This window comes from Colletotrichum siamense, assembly GCF_013390195.1.
Source record: "Colletotrichum siamense strain Cg363 chromosome Unknown KSG_Cg363_contig07, whole genome shotgun sequence".
Classification (NCBI taxonomy): Eukaryota; Fungi; Ascomycota; class Sordariomycetes; order Glomerellales; family Glomerellaceae; genus Colletotrichum; species Colletotrichum siamense.
The window spans coordinates 2,331,979-2,347,844 of NW_023501020.1; the positions used below are offsets into that span (position 1 = coordinate 2,331,979).

The following is a 15,866-nucleotide window of genomic DNA, read 5'->3' on the forward strand; positions in this document are numbered from 1 at the left end:
GTATCAACACTCCTAACCTCACTGTATCAGAATATTGGTCCGGCAATATGCACCTTAAAGCTTTCGAGCGACGACATGACGTCCAGCCTTGGGGTGTCCCTGTTTCCTCTCCTGTAGAGGGCCCACGCCGGCTGTCGTGGCTTGTCCATGACACGGAGGTGATCTGCAGCGCACTGAAAGGGCCACTTATTCGCCGAATTCCAATCGATTTCGAACTTTCGGTTCACTCAAGTGGTGCAGTGCAGTTGGAGTTGTATCATCAATTCCCTAGCAGCGTCTGCCTTCTCGGTCTTTTCAAGCTACTCCATACGGTCATGCTTAAATGGGCAATGGACACGGGAGTGCCAAGACGTGACCTTTCGACTCTGGCAGGAAGGCTCATTAGCGAGCAAGAACGATGGTCCCATGGGCTGGTCACATCTGGAGGACATTTGATTGTAATGGAGGCGTGGTGGAGGGCTCTTCAAGACTTCAGTCTGGATAGAGTCAGACTCTTGGACACTAGTGTCACGCAAAAGCTCAGTTCAGGTTAGGCTCGTATATAAGGCATACCTACATGTACATGCTTGTTGTCGGTTTTTCAATTGGCATTGTCATTTTTATTTTGAGATATTCGTTTACTGAGGCCATCGCAGGAAAATGTTCATTGAATGACTGCTTACTCGGCCAGACCAGTAGTCTCAACTTTGATGTCATCGCGCGTATGGTACAAAATGCTCCTCCCTAATTTCTGAAGTTCACTCTGAATCTTCGTCCACCTCACAGAGATATGACAATTTCTTCTGCTTCTTTGAAATCTTGCTGTACATATCAATAACCGGCGCGTGCCTCTTCGCATGTGGTGTTAAAGGCAACAAAAGATGTTTGGTGTTAACAGAAGCAAGCGGTTTCAGGGCAGGTGTTTCATGCCCTAGATCTTTGAGTGCCTTCAATGCCTGCCAGAGCGCTCTAGACAGAGCAACCTGCCGGCCCGCAGCAAGATTAAGTGCATTTCGTCCACCTTGCATGTATGGTCTGATGCTGCACACTCGGCCTGAGACTCGTACCTCGCGAGCCCAACGGAGCATGCCTGTGAAGTAGTATCGCGCTTCGTTGACGGCGTTGCGGTCCAAGTCTCCGTTCCCGGTTGAGACGAGATGAGCAACGCCGAGGCTGTTGTCGAACACGATTCTAAAGGGCCAAGTTGATAGAATCTGATACGTATTGTCCTCTGGCCGCTTCTGCAGAGGAACAGCCCAGGGTAAGGGAAGATTGTAGGTGGCTTGAAAGTTGACAAGGTGGGGGTTTCGAGACCAAGCTTCCGCCATCGTCATTTTCAATCCGGGTTGGACCGAGGATCGACCATAGGCGCGGCTCTCGAGGTATCCCAGAACCCACGAGGATTTAGGCTCTGGCGCCATCTCGAAGCTTTCCATGTCCCAATCTGTGTCATTGAAGTCCATCCAATTCACGAAAGGTCTCTGCCTCGGCGACGGTGAGTGTTCGAGCCAAACGTATTTTCCTGCCTCCGATGGTTCGGAACCGAGACCTGATGAGTTAGTGAGTCACGGTAAACTTTCTCAGCGCTACTTGCCTCTGTCATAAACCGTAGCCCGCATGAGGTGCCACAAAAGATGGTCCCACGATCTCGGATGATCGATGGTGTTAATTGGAAGTCGCTCTCGGCTGACAAAATCAGACACGAAGTCGTTGTAGGTGCCGGGCTCATACGATTCATCTTCGTCTCTAGCGCAGACATCCCAGAAGAACCAGCAGAAAGCCTCCTTCCAGTCGATGTCGTCAGCGTCGGTCATGTTGGCTGTTGGGCGTGTCTGTTCGTTTAGTGGTTGCTAAAGAAGGCTCGCGTTGATCTTGGGAGGAATTCGGCCAACTTAAGTAGACACTCGTGTTGAACGAAAGCATGAGAGAAATTATATAAGCAACTTAGAAAAGTGACATATAGACAAAGTAAACCATAGGTAACATTGAAGTAGTAAGCAGAGGTTCGAAGGGCACGGTAATGACGACAACGAGTTTAGATGTACGTATAATACACTCCACCCAGAGGCTTTCAACCTCAGCTGCTGTCAATGAGGCCTTCGAGAGAGTATAAAAGTAGATAGTTTGCTCATATCTAAGGAGCTTGTCAATTCACAAGGAGCTTTGGCGACTGATGACAGCCTGAGGCTCAACATAGCGACAAAGCAACTACACAAGATCGATTGAATGAGTTCCTTCAAGAACACTTATCGCCGCAACTTTTAATCAGTATCAAATCTCTACTTCGAGTATCTTCTACTTGGTGCGAACAGCAAATCTGCTTCTTCCCCTGAGTTTCTTGCCATATTTGAAGAACAGCCATGGAAAGGGCATCATGGCGACAGTCAAGAAAGCAAGAAGGCTGGTTGCCCACTCGTAACCCAGCTTCTCATACATCTGAACACCAAAAAGTGGGAAGGCAGCTGTGTTCAAGAAGATTTAGCATTTATACTTGGGTCAGACTTGATAACGCAACTGAATGTCTACATACCTGCGATTGTACATCTTGTGAGACCGTTTGAGGCCATCGCAGACGCGGCATACTGCTTGTAGGCATCGACCTTTTACATTTGGTTAGCAACTTTGTTGAAACCAGTACACTTTTGAGAAATCATCCACTTACGAGGAAGGTGAAAATTCCGGTAAATTCGAGAACGGTCCTACAAAATTCAAAATGTCAGTTGAAAATTTGCATTGCCTGGTGATCGGAGCACAAACCCGCAGCCAAATACAGATGACCCGATAATTGGCACTGTCCAGTGGATACCTGGCCGTGCCGTCCATCCATACCAGAAAAGACCAATTGGTATGAGTAATGCGCCAGCCATCGCTGGAGGTAGTCGGAACTCTGGCTCGCTCGTTCCATGGCTTTCCAGCAAGGAACCTCTGATTCTGGACCAGATTTGAGTCGTGGTGGCCGCCAAGCACATTCCAATAATGATGCCCGAGAATGTCAACCCGCCTTGCCAGAGATTCAAGTCGTACTGGTTGCGGAATACCATAGGGAAGGCGAGGAAGAATAGGTACAAAATTCCGAGCAGGATGGCTGAGAAGATGTTCAAGCAGAGACACATCGGCTCAAAGACAAGAAACTGGCAGGGGCGGACGATTGATGTTGCTACAGCTCTTGTTTTCGAAGCTGGCAGAGAATGTTCAGCCGATACATGATAACGGTCGTCTCTAGTCTCCTTCCGGAGTCTTTGCGTCTTTGCTCGTAACAAGACCGAATGGTAAGTTTCCGGAGCAAAGAAGAAAAGCATTGCCAAGATAAATGTAGCCCATATTATCATTATGTAGTACGTCCATCTGAAGTTGAGATAGTAGTTGATGAAACCTCCAAGGAGGGGACCGGTGCAAGGGCCTGCAAAAGGGGCCAAAGATACAAGAGCCATCGGTGTCTGGATCTTGTGAGGAGGGAACATATCACCGCAGCTACCCCCTGCAACTGAAAGAAACGTTCCGCCGAAAAAGCCGCTGAAGAATCGTGTGATGACAATCGTCTCGATGTTTTTGGCGACGGCTGACGGGATTGTCGATATGATGAACAGGAGCCATGTCGTAAGGTAGATTGGTCTTCTTCCGTAAGATTCGCTCAAAGGGCTGATGACTGCCGGCCCGAGACCGATCCCCAAAACAAAAGAAGAGAGGCCCAGGGTTGCTACCAAGGATGACACGCCAAACTCGGGGTTCATCTGAGTGTAGGTGGCCGTGTAAATCGAGCTGGTGCAGGTACTTGAGTGTGATGTCAGCAGCGAGAAACTCTGATTTTATTTAAATGCGCCGATGTGCTTACACGCAGACTGTTCCCAAGCAGACGATGATGACGACAAGCCATTTGCGACATAGGGGCATGCTGTGCGGACACCAGGGGTCGCTTTCATCGTCGAAAGACACCACGAAAGAACTCGAGTCGGTTCTCCTGGCTGGTTCCGGGTCAAGATCTGATGTCTTCGGTAACTTCGAGTTGTTTGGATTGTGTGGTTGCGCAGGAAGCTTTTCGCCCCCTTCATTGCCCTCAAGCCCCATGTTTCCGTAGCTGTAACTAAGTTGAAGGCATCTGAGAGTCCGTTGTGGTGAGAGTTACGTTTCAATTCCACATAAGGTCTGGCACCAATCAAACCTGACACAATCATCCAAGTAGAAAGGTTATTCGACAAGAACAGAAGAAAACGCCGATGCAGGGCGATTTCTTACTGTTAAAAGACTGGCAACTAGGTGACACTAGTCCTGGGTGATGTACGTCACAGAGTCTCCACTTATTGAGAGCCCGAGGTGACTTGGCGTGATGCTGGAGTCCCTAGGTCGGTCTTGCTTGCCATTAACTAGGTCGAAAGTCGCCGAGGTCGGATCAACTCTGAATCGCGAGCTCTCCTGACTATTGAAATACTTCCGAATAATTTTGATTGAGGCGCGCCGACTTATTTAGAAGCCGTCTCTGCGCTCATTCAACGAAGACTTGGTTGGTTTCAAGCACCTCGTACTTCCTTTTCGCAGAGACCGAAAAAGCATGGACCATGTCACCCAAGACGATCGCGTCCAGTGGGCAATCTCACAGCGCCATGTATCCCAAAGAGGCGCTTACAATTTCGCTCATCGCGACATATGGGGACCGCGGGAGAAGTCCATGGCCAACCCATGGTCACCGAGTAATCCCGATGGAACGTGGGTAGCATCTCAGGGCGCCTTGGTCTAGTCGAGCTAATTACGGGTGTAGAGTCATTTTGCGCCTAGCTGAGAACAGCCTAATGCACCAGGAAGTTGCCCAGTTCATCAAGGAAACCGTGAGAATCACTTGATGGTTTCTGTTCAGAAATCAAGCTGACCATCGAGAGCAGATCAATGTGCTTCCCTTGGATCATTTGACTTACAGCACAGGACCACGGGGATCGCTGCGCCTCCGTCGCACCCTTGCTACGTTCATGAACAAGGAATTTCACCCTCGAGATGCAGTCACGGCCAATGATCTCTTCATAACGCCTGGTTTGGCCAGCGGCTTAGATGCAGTGGCATGGTCAGTTTGTGACGAAGGCGAGGGCATATTGGTTCCGCAACCGTTCTACAACGGCTTCAGCTTTGATCTTCTGAATCGAAGCAACACACGAGTCATCGGCGTGTCTTATAAGGGCATGGAAGGATGCTCGAAACTTGAAGATATTTTCCGACCTGAAGTGAACAAATTGGCTCTTGAAGCGGCTCTGAACAAGGCTCGTGGGGAAGGTGTGAACGTCCGCGCATTGCTAATCTCAAAGTAAGTTGTCCACTTCTGGAGGGAATCAGTGGCGATACAGATCATGGCTTATCCTTTTTTTATCAAGCCCACATAATCCTCTGGGTAGATGCTATCCTCCAGAAACTCTACGGGAGTTCGCCTCTTTCTGTGGTAGAAATCGGCTACACTTCATTTCTGACGAGATCTACGCCAAATCTGTCTTCCCAAATCCAGCAATCTCAGGTCAAGATTCATTTGTTTCTGTCCTTTCACTCGACCTTCAAAATGTCATCGATGCAAACTTACTGCATGTCCTATACGGCGCAAGCAAAGACTTTTGCGCCAATGGCCTACGTCTAGGCATGGTGTACACGAAGAACGAGGCTATGCTAGGGGCGATGTCGAGCATTAGGTTGGTTCACTCGTCTGCGATTGCCCCACGATTCTAACACAACGTTGCTAGTATGTTTTCTTGGTCACCTCATGTTCTTCAAGACGTCTGGGCGTCCATGATGAATGATCAAATGTGGATGGAATCCTTCATGGAAAAGAAGACAGACCTCATGGTGGAAAACTACCGTGTGGCCACTTCCTTCTTTCGGGAGCACAACGTCAGCTACTTCGAAATGTAGGCAAACTTGAGAAAATGAATGTCGTATATGCTAACATTCTTCTAGGAACGCTGGGCTCTTCATCTGGGTTGATCTTCGCCACCTGTTCAACCCATTGACATTAGACGGAAATCTTAGAATTCAGTCTGAAGGTTTCATAGCTCATCAGCAGAGTGAGCTTGAAATAACAGATCTATGCGCTAGACACGGTGTCATGATTGCACCAGGCAGCGTTTACATGCCAGAGGAGTTTGGCTGGTTTAGAATGACCTTCAGTCTGGGGAAGGAAGCACTAGAAGAAGGATTGAAGCGGTTCGCCAAAGCTATTGCCGAGATGAGAATCTAAATCATAGATAGACATTAGCCTCAGAATATAAAGAAAAGCATTTTTTATCTTTTCACTGAGTGATGGAACTTACTTATTTGAGATGGGCGGGCTGTCACGTGGTGTGTTCTCAAGAGACCTCGGCTTCTTACGGCGCACTTACTCCGCACCTAAACTCTCTACGGCCTCTTAACAAGTCGCCGGCTTACATTTACTCCAAGAACTGCAAAATACCTCGCCTTCTTGCGTCTTGATGAGGCAACAATGGTCGACGGTACTCGCAGAACACCAGACGATCCAGCTTCAGTGAGTCCGAGTCGACCCGTTGTCAATCGCGTCAGAGTCGCCTGCAAAGCCTGCAATGCTAGACGGGTCAAATGTGACGCCGATCAGGGACAGCCATGCTGGCAATGCCGTTTGCGACAAATACCTTGCGAGCTTATCGAGTCCAAAAGGGGCAAGTAAGTTTTGATTGCTCAGTGTCGCGTTAAATAGTTTGTCTTACGATGAGTCAGATATGTTCGTAAGAGACGAGTTCATCCAGCCGCTCAGGCAGCCAGCGAGACTTCATCGCCCCATGTCGGACAGCAGCGTGCTACATCTAATACAGGAGAAACATGTGACCATGTCCATGGCGTTGAGGAAGCCGATGGGTCAAATGCATCATCTCATCAGGAGACACCACAAGGTGTCAACCAAGTCCTTTCGCCATTTGATTCTCGCGATGCACAAGGAATCCGGGCTTCACTGCCACAACAACCTCTACCAAACTCAAACGCAAATCATTCTGTGGATAAGTCCAGTCTATCTTATATTGTCGAAGTGGTTCACCGACCAAGAGACGGCTCAACAGAGCCCCTGAGAGTGCACTACCCCATTCCTGCATCGATTGTAGATCAAACGACGTCCAACTTTGGCCCCAAGACACCAGAGGATCCGATCTCTTTGCAAGCAGCTCTTGTTATGCCGCCCCCTGAAGTGGCAGATCAACTAGTCCGCACCTTCTTCGACACCACACACATTGCCTTCCCTGTCTTTGACCGACGGAAGTTCACGCGGTTGTATCTCCAAGGCCAGGCCTCCCCGCTTGTATTGCAGACGATCTTCCTTCTGGGTTTCATGGTCGGCAGCGATGACCTCATTCAAGCAGGAGGCTTCAATGACAGAGCCACAGCTAGGAAGACATATTATCTCCGCGCTAAGGCATTGTACGACGCCGATTACGATGCCGACCGAATGAATGTTGTTGCTTGCTTGCTTTTGATCGGCTTTTGGTGGGCTGGTTACGACGAGCAGAAGGATCATTGTCATTGGGTTGGCTGTGCGACGACCTTCGCGCAGTCGATGGGCATGCATCGCTCGTGAGATACCCGCTCCTGCTTTTGCATCAATCTCTGCTGACTCCGTACTAGGATGTCACAATCCACGTTCAGCCCTCATACAAAGTCTCTCAGGAAGAGAATTTGGTGGGCGATTTATGTAAGTATATGATTGCTCATATTGCCCTTCCGTGCTGACGAACTCAGGTCCGTGAACGGCATCTCTCTGCAGCGTTTGGTCGGCCATGTCGTATCCGTGACGAAGATTGTGACGTTGAGCCCCTGGATGAGGATGACTTCAACTTTGATCTGGACTACGACCAAAGACTTATTCCCACTCAACAAGAATATCACGTATCCTATGTTCTTGAGATGACAAGGTTGGCAGCAATACGTGAGTTGGCTACACAGTGAGACACAGTTTGCATTCATGCTGACGCCTCAATACAGTTGGCGACGTACTCATTTCGGAGTTTAGTCCTCGCCGTCCCACGACAGAGCAGTTCAAGACGCAAACTCTCAAAGAGAAACTTTTTGGATGGGAACGGAAACTACCAGAGAACCTTAGGATGTTGCCCCTGGACGGCACTCTCGGTGCCTCTTTTTGGGCCAGCATGCTGCATTTCAACTACCAGTGAGTGAACCCCACAAGAGATATTTATGCATCATATGCTGATGCAATACCCAGATACTGTCAAATACTTCTGTTTCGCCCGAAGTCCATCGAGATAGTCTCCCAGGAAGAGAAGGAACGGGACTCACGAGCACGCATGGCGGCAGACGCCATCACTCGCAATGCAGAAGATCAACTTTCTGCGGATACCATACAATATGCACAAATTCATCTGTAAGCACTTCGATTCCTCGGTGAGGGCTATGCTCACCCCTCTACAGAGTACCGGCTTTGTTTGGCGCCCTGTCCATGCATACCATCGAAATCTGCCGCAAGGACTCAATTCGCCGACAGCTAGCGGAGAACAAATCACGCCAGTGTCTTTTAGCCCTGGGAGAGTTATCAAAGTCCTGGCCAGTAAGGATCTGGATCTCGAAATCGTTCGTCAGTCTGATGACGAGATTGACTGGCCAAGACTCAGCCCCTTCTGGCGGTGCTATCGTCCGAGTCTCCTCCAGCATTGTGAGTACCTGTCTCAACGAATGCACCGGTACTAATGGTTACTTACATGATGCGTAGCACCCTGCCAGTCCAGGTGGTCATTCTCTTCACGAGGCTGTCAATGACAACCGATCTGCCTCCGGTGGCGGAGGTGGACACCAAGACACATCTCCAACGCTCAACGACGGCTCACAAACTCGGGACTTCGACCCTTACGAAATCACTGAAGCAAACCCTCATCTATTTTACGACAGCTTTTGGACCTCATACCTGGACAATGCCTTTGATGTGGACTTGCTCATTCATCCTAATTCGGGTCTTTTTTGAGCTGCAGGGCTTTAGGTATCATCGGCTCTCGTCTGCACGATGAGATTTATTAGATTATTCTGCTACTATTGATGCATAATATTGAACTTTCAGATGAAACGTTTTGCCTCCGTAAGGTATCCTGTGTCAAATGTGGTGTCCCAGGTTCAATATGCGCCACACTGTACTTCGCGTAACCGTGCTGGAATGCGCCCAGAATACTGAGTTGGTCGGTTGCAAATAATCACGTCAACCCTCCAGACATATACGGAGGTGGGTTGTAGTCCGAATCATCAGTAGACGACAATCGTCTCTTCCGCCTCGAGGTAGTCTCATATTCATCCGGCGATTCCAAACTGTAGGTAGGTCTTTGGGAAGCCTGCCGTTGCGGTTGCCTTCTTTTCAATCCGTTTCCCTCACTGTTAGATGATTCCGAGGAGTATGAAGAGCTGGAAGCCCTCACAGGTGCAAACCTCCTGGTCTCTTGCGGAGGGGCTCGTCGTATGTCCTTGGCAGATCGACTGCTTGTCCTTGATGCGTTGATTGGTTGAAATCCAGAGACCTCTGTAGATATCTGTGTATCGATAACTTCAGCTGGCGTTCTTCTCACATTATTTTGGGTTCCCGTGCCCGTTCGGATTTTCTTGAGTGGTGATGCAGTTGCAGCCTTCTCCGGATGCTGTGATATAAATCGTTCCAGCTTATCGTCAAATGCCGGTCCTTCACCTGCTGGTGACTGAGATCGCATCGGTCGTTTTCCTTTTGCTTTATCAGATAATTCCGTCGTAGGCAGCGGTTCACTTGGATGTGCAACAGTCGATGATGATTGGGTACGTGGCGGTTGAGTTGATGGCAGTGGCTGGGTCTGCGGAGATCGGTGTGGTGACAACTTAACCAAATGTGTTTGAGTCTGTGATGGAGGGTACACCGGTATTTTATCTTCTGATTTTGCTGGCAGCTTCGTGTCAGGTCGTGTTGGGTGACCCGTGGGAGATTGAAATGTGTCCGACCGGGTCAACGCCTTTTGCATCTCAACAGGATGATTGAATGCAGCAAGGGCCTGCCACAGCGCACGGTTTACCGCCATTGTGTCATCTGCAACCTCCTTGTTGTCGAGTAGTGACTTCAGAGAGAGGTAAAGTCTCGCCCCCAGACTATTATTTCGCATTGCCAGCGCCCAATGTAGCAGGTATGTGTAAAACACCTTGCACCAGTTGAGGGTGCAGCGGTTGACGGGAACCTCGGGATCGGTCACCAGAGCAGCGTATCCTTGCTTTGTTGTGAAAGTGAAGTCAAAGTCAATGGGGGTTGTCCCAGACACTCGCTCTTTGAATTCTCGGAAGAAGTCATCAATGCCGTCCGTTTCGTCGTATTCCAACACGAATTCAGCCATCAAGGGCACCCTCCACGGTCCCTCGAGGCTGTGGCTGTTTTCAAAGTCGACGAGATACAGGTTGCCATACCAGGCATCGTCGGTCGTCGTATACAGGCGCGACTCTAGCGGCCCATAGGCGACAGTCTCCAGATGGTGCAAAATGCTGCGGCCAACTTCTCCAGGATTTGTAAAGAGCCGTTCGAGGCTGATCCAGTCAACAAACGGCTTTACAGACGCGTCGGACGTTCTCGGACTATTGATCCATTTGTACTCATTATCGGGGTTCCACGAAACATTTGATCCTATGATAAGTTTATTAGCGAACAAACAGGTGAGAGAAGGGCTGCAGAATCCATTACCAGTCAGGCGCCGCAAGAATCGTAGGAGAAAATGCAAGACGTAGTCCCATGAACTCGGCAGAGCGGCCATATTCGAAGACTTGTAATTTGCGCGCAGTGCTCGTCGGATCTCTGCGTTGATGGCCTTCATATCTTCCTCACAGCGACATATCTCCATGTCCCAGTAGAAGAAGAGGAACGCTTCCTTCCAGTTGGTCCTCTTTGGACCAAATGCATCTCCATACTCTCGGTGATCTGAAACTTGGGTTGGGTGGGCAAAAGGCGGGCTGTGAGTCGGACTGCTTGCTCCGAGTGACACACTACGGGACATGTCTATCTCCTTCTATCAATATTATATCAGCAAGTCTTACGACAGTCATAGTAGCTGCTCTTTTGTTTTTTCGTACCGATGGCACTCAAGGTTCTCAACTTTCCTCGCAGACCAGATTGACTTCCCAGGCGACGCCACGGCGTCCAGTTTCGAGCTGCTTCGATAGACACGTTGCTTTGACTTCTCCACAGTTTGACAGGACAAGATCTGTAAAATATTCATGATTCTAAGGATTGATCAGCTTTAAATCTCAGGACTGTACTGTTTGATAGGGGTCTTCTGTTTGTTATTTCGGGGTGTCTTAAAACAAAGAACTGAATGGGCTGCATTTGACCGTGCCTACCCTTCGAAACCACACAATCCTGCTGAGCCGTGCAAACAGGTACGAGCACTGACATAAAACACGTCATTTCGCACCGTGGGTCGTACAAGAGTTAAAATTACACCAACCTTCCTTTGATGTATTAAATTGGAAGTCTGAAAACATCTAGAATCGTCTACAGCCCATGTACGGTGTGACACCAATTCCCTTTGTTTGCTTAGGTAGAGTAGTTAATAGCTTTCTAGAATTATAGAATAATGAAAGATTAAGCAGCATGTTTGCCCCTACTTTATGTGTTTGCTATGTAACTATGGAGCAGTATGTCTGTTGTTAAGACTTTAGCAACTTTGCTCCCTGGGTGGATACATCTAGCTATCCAGTTAGATGCTAACGACAGCAGGGATAATGGAAGTTACACAAGTCATAATGATAATAGGGACAACAATAGAGACAATTGCAGGAACAACAATAGGGACAATCACAGGGATGACAATAGGTATAATTAGAATAATAAAGAACATAAAGGCTAACGTATTACGCCGCTCCCTAAGCTAGAAACGTCTGGCTACCATTTACAGCAGAACACCTATGCTCTCAGGAGCTCTCAGATAACATATAATTAGAAGTTACTTATAAAACTTAGAGGCAGGTAGTACAGATTACGCAGACCTCGGAAATTCGTTTCAGAACTTTGCCACTGTGTTGTTATATGGTACGTTACATCTATGCTGCCTTGACTAGCATTAACAACCCTTTTCATTCCCCGGCTTCATAACATCAAGAACTCATCTCGAAATCTCTATCAGCATGAGGACATAGGCCCTTAGGGTTGTTATCGGCGTGGTGTGTGTCAGAGTTGGAGATTCAGATCCCTTGTCTGCCATAGACCATGCACGGCGTTGAAAGACAACTGAGACTAGCAACTTAGCATGGACCATCCTCGAACGTTTTAGTCAATCCAAGAAGTTGCGAGAAGGAAACTTCCATCTGCACGGAATTTTCTCAACGACAGGAGAGCATGAGTGCCTGGGCTCCAGGTTCTGTATATCTTTGCTCCTGATCATCCTTCTTCAATAACACAGGTCAGCACTTCATTTGCATGAGTCCACACCTCCGCAAGAACGACAGACACTCCATCCACGACCCGACTATGCACGACTCACGCTTCGCGCCGGAGCAGTCCAAACCACCGCAGGGCCTAGTGTTCAAGGCCTTGTTCATCACCACTCTCGTCGCTCTCCTCATCGTTATATTACTGATGTATTTCATTGATCATTTAAGCCGGCGATGCGTCTGGGTTCGCCGTCGTTTGGAAAGGTTTTGCGACTCGGAGTGCGAGCACTGGGGCAACAAACTCCCTCTTGGTCGAAGCGACGCCTTCTCTTTCCTCTTCCATGACTTTCTTACCATGTCAACAGAGTCAAAGAAGATATTGTTAGACATTCTCCGAGCTGCTGAGCTGGAGCAGGAGGGCTTTCATGGTGGCATGTTCCCTGACGAGTGGTTGGAGTTCCTCCCTTGGCGCATTGTGCAGGCTTTACATCCTGCTGTCTGTAAGTTGAAGCCCGATCACAGCACCGTGGTGCGTTGGTTTGACTGATCAAATGCCTATCCATACAGCCATGAGCTTGTCGAACCTACCTGCCAACAACAGTGGTGACCAAGGCCCAGAGGTCATCTACGGCAGCAAGGCATGGTTCCAGACCCCGCATGATGGCCGAATCTTGCCAAAGATCGTTCATCACCCAGACATTGTCACAACCACGGGAGTGTTGCGCAACTCACGACGGCTCAAGAATGACGACGCTTGCCTCGACAACATACTCACCGCACTAATGGAGCCCCTCATCCGGGACATGAGAGCGGCTCATCGAGTCACGCCCACAGAGGACTTGACCTTCTCCTGGGAATTCATGTTCGCAATTCGATGGGCCTGGACCGACAACCCCTACCTCGTGGACTTCCAAACCTGTCACGAGGTGCCCATCTGGGGTGTGCCTGTGCCGAAACGCTTGTTGGCCGCCGGCACGAACACGGGTGCGGGTCCATGTCGGCGGGTGTTCAAACCCCACTTCGGCTTTGTGGGGTTCTGGGCGGGCGCTTTCCAGATCGCCGTAGATTCCGCGGCGAGAGCGGCGCGAGTCGAGCTAGACGAGGACTTGGACATGCCGGCGCCGAAGGATTTGGAGAAGGTGATCAACGGGTTTCGGATGTTGCACACGACTCTCCTCTCCAATTTCGCAGGCGCGTTTGATGAAAACTTCGATGCGGCTGTGTCACTGGAGGAAGTTGTACATCAGGCTTTTCACGACGCCGTGACGAGTGAATATACTCATGAAATGGATCGAGAGATCGAGGAGCATTGGAGGGCACTCGCGAAGTGGCGGCCTTCGGGTTTTGGGTCTCCAATATCTTACTGACAGAGATGATTCGTGATTGTCAGAGTTGGGTCCGTAGCATAGATAGCAAGACGTTCAGAGCCTGAAGTTGGTTCTCTTTCTGTTCGGAATGATTATTGAACGACGCTCGCCAGAAAATTATCGTGCCCCATCGCAGCGCGGCGCTTATCGGCCTGCCGTTGGTGATCGACCAGGGGGCCAAGGGAGGTCAAGCTCCGAACATCGACCCTTGGCATAACGGGTCCGTGGCGATCTCTTCGGCCAACGTCCATGGCTATCGCGATTCGCGAATCGCAGGATGCAGCAGCGCAGCGCTTGCCTGCAGCACACGCACTGGTTGACTGGGAAGAAATTTTCACCGCCCCTCGTGACTGCGAACAATCGTCGTCGGCGTTATCACGGCGGCATTCGCCTTTATTTTTTCGACGCCACGGATTGCCTCTTTCTGCCTCCCCGTGGGATGCGCAAGCGGCATGGACGTGTGATTGGTCGTGGAGACGGATTAGGAAGGGGGAAAATACGTTCAACCTCCGCACGTGGAGTTCTCCAGGTGCAGAGGAGGAAACGAACGAGTGGATGTGTGGTGGTACGTCATTACATAATCCTCCACATCGAGGTTGAGAAATTCAGGGCTTTGGGAGCGCTTCATTGGCCATCTTCATGCGTATCTGATCTTGCGGCTGGCGCAATCTCGAGATTGAACAGAGGGGCGAGTAACGTTGGATTGAACGACAGACGGCCGTATCGTACGAGACCTCCACAGCGGTGGGATGCCGACGGGTAAACGCCGATGAAGAAAGCACCCTTTGTGGCCGGAGACTCCTGTGCGGCGTTCACGTGAGGATCTTGCAGATGGAGGCTCCGAAGAAGTGGGGAGGGGGGCGGTAGACTTCATGAGCTGGTGGTGCTGTGCGTTCTTCGTTTCATCGACAGTCGGGCCGTCAAGGGAGGATTCGGATGGCCAACCTGTGTGGTGATGCGGCTGGATGGGCTTGGCTTTCCAGGTTCTGGTTCTACTATGTAGATGGGACGAGGGGGGGGCGTTGGATGGAGGGCTGCGGCTGCGGCTGCGGGAGTGGCTGGCTGTTGATCGACCTCGATGTCCTGGCACACCCTGAGCGATTGTTTCTCTGCAGACAAATGCTTGAGCACATGGTTGCTGAGTCAGAACAATTTCACAAGAGGAAATCCCATCTCACACGCTGTCGGGATTTTAGCTACCGTCAGACAGAGACTTCTGTCGTTGCGGGGAGAAGTTGGGGATGGGATGGAGAGCGAAGAATAGGTACTCACTAACCACAGTTCGGACTCCCCGGACGAAGGACGTCATAGTCAGAGCCGTTCGCGCTCCGCATGCCGCCTTGCCCTGTTCGGCAGTCCGACTGACTGGATGATGAAAAAGAATATGGAGACTGCAGGACCTTTTGGTGTTTGTAACCTAGGTACCTTAGCGGGCTGGCCAGGCGGCGGGAGGTGGGAATAAGCAAGACAAAAGGTTTACGGCCATGGCTCGTCATCGCCCTCGTCCAGGGAACGCACAAGGACCCGCTTCCCTGTCGCGACCAATGGCATGCGCCGGAAGCGGTGCCAGGCACGGCGGACTGCTAAGCCGCCACTAGAGCCGCCTCCCTACGCCCTCCTGGAAACAAGCTTTGCAGGCCGCTTTGCCAAGCTGGCTGCCGCTCTGCCGCAACTTGGCAAAGCCGCGACAGGGCGAGAGACACCACAATGGAACATCACACAGGCCACGCATTTTATATCCGGCCAACGCTTTTTTGCGGCTGTCAACGTCAACGATGGAATGACAGCAACGCAGAGGCAGCGCGATCACGCACTAGAGCAGCGCGTGTGTCTCATCCTCCGCAATCGCTCTGACCCTCCTCCGGACTTGCTCCTCGCATCCACCGCCTGTGGACCACGCTGATTTTATTCCCAGACAAATGGGCGGCCAGTCGAACGTTCGGGCGAGGACGAACGGCACTAGTTGCTTTACCTCAACCCGCGCTGCATCTCAAGTGGGACGTGCTGCGCTAGAGGTTGCCTGTTTCGCGCCACCGTCCTGTGCCGGTGATGTCACGGGTGGGTGTCTGCGCTCTGGCTCTGGGGACTGGGGACTGGGGGAGATGGCTCGACCGCCTGGAGAATGCGGCCAGCCGCGCAGCCTCCTCCTCGGCCTCCGTCCGAAGATCTGGTTCTGCG

The 15,866-nt window shown here is 50.4% G+C and overlaps 6 protein-coding genes across 6 annotated transcripts; 3 read left to right on the top strand and 3 right to left on the bottom strand.

Annotated features, from left to right (window-relative positions):
* Window positions 1-910: 910 nt before the first annotated feature.
* On the bottom strand, window positions 911-1,793 carry CGCS363_v010932 (uncharacterized protein; the record flags this gene model as incomplete). Its single annotated transcript, XM_036642781.1, has 3 exons — window positions 911-916; window positions 1,047-1,460; window positions 1,671-1,793. 3 exons carry the CDS (start codon window positions 1,791-1,793, stop codon window positions 911-913), a joined length of 543 nt encoding a protein of 180 aa, XP_036491544.1.
* A 481-nt stretch (window positions 1,794-2,274) lies between these two features.
* On the bottom strand, window positions 2,275-3,870 carry atB-0 (Efflux pump atB; the record flags this gene model as incomplete). Its single annotated transcript, XM_036642782.1, has 5 exons — window positions 2,275-2,441; window positions 2,510-2,579; window positions 2,642-2,678; window positions 2,737-3,750; window positions 3,812-3,870. 5 exons carry the CDS (start codon window positions 3,868-3,870, stop codon window positions 2,275-2,277), a joined length of 1,347 nt encoding a protein of 448 aa, XP_036491906.1.
* Window positions 3,871-4,525: 655 nt separating this feature from the next.
* sirI (putative aminotransferase sirI) lies at window positions 4,526-6,184 on the top strand (the record flags this gene model as incomplete). The annotated part of the gene is made up of 5 exons (XM_036642783.1): window positions 4,526-4,680; window positions 4,733-4,799; window positions 4,854-5,266; window positions 5,691-5,855; window positions 5,905-6,184. The coding sequence occupies 5 exons, from the start codon at window positions 4,526-4,528 to the stop codon at window positions 6,182-6,184; spliced, it is 1,080 nt and encodes a 359-aa protein (XP_036491905.1).
* A 942-nt stretch (window positions 6,185-7,126) lies between these two features.
* Window positions 7,127-8,923, top strand: CGCS363_v010935 (Cutinase transcription factor 1 alpha; the record flags this gene model as incomplete). The annotated part of the gene is made up of 7 exons (XM_036642784.1): window positions 7,127-7,524; window positions 7,576-7,642; window positions 7,690-7,876; window positions 7,933-8,116; window positions 8,171-8,329; window positions 8,377-8,617; window positions 8,675-8,923. 7 exons carry the CDS (start codon window positions 7,127-7,129, stop codon window positions 8,921-8,923), a joined length of 1,485 nt encoding a protein of 494 aa, XP_036491702.1.
* Window positions 8,924-9,146: 223 nt separating this feature from the next.
* CGCS363_v010936 (uncharacterized protein) lies at window positions 9,147-10,706 on the bottom strand (the record flags this gene model as incomplete). The annotated part of the gene is made up of 1 exon (XM_036642785.1): window positions 9,147-10,706. The coding sequence occupies one exon, from the start codon at window positions 10,704-10,706 to the stop codon at window positions 9,147-9,149; it is 1,560 nt and encodes a 519-aa protein (XP_036491700.1).
* Window positions 10,707-12,367: 1,661 nt separating this feature from the next.
* CGCS363_v010937 (uncharacterized protein) lies at window positions 12,368-13,688 on the top strand (the record flags this gene model as incomplete). Its single annotated transcript, XM_036642786.1, has 2 exons — window positions 12,368-12,821; window positions 12,889-13,688. 2 exons carry the CDS (start codon window positions 12,368-12,370, stop codon window positions 13,686-13,688), a joined length of 1,254 nt encoding a protein of 417 aa, XP_036491904.1.
* Window positions 13,689-15,866: the final 2,178 nt, after the last annotated feature.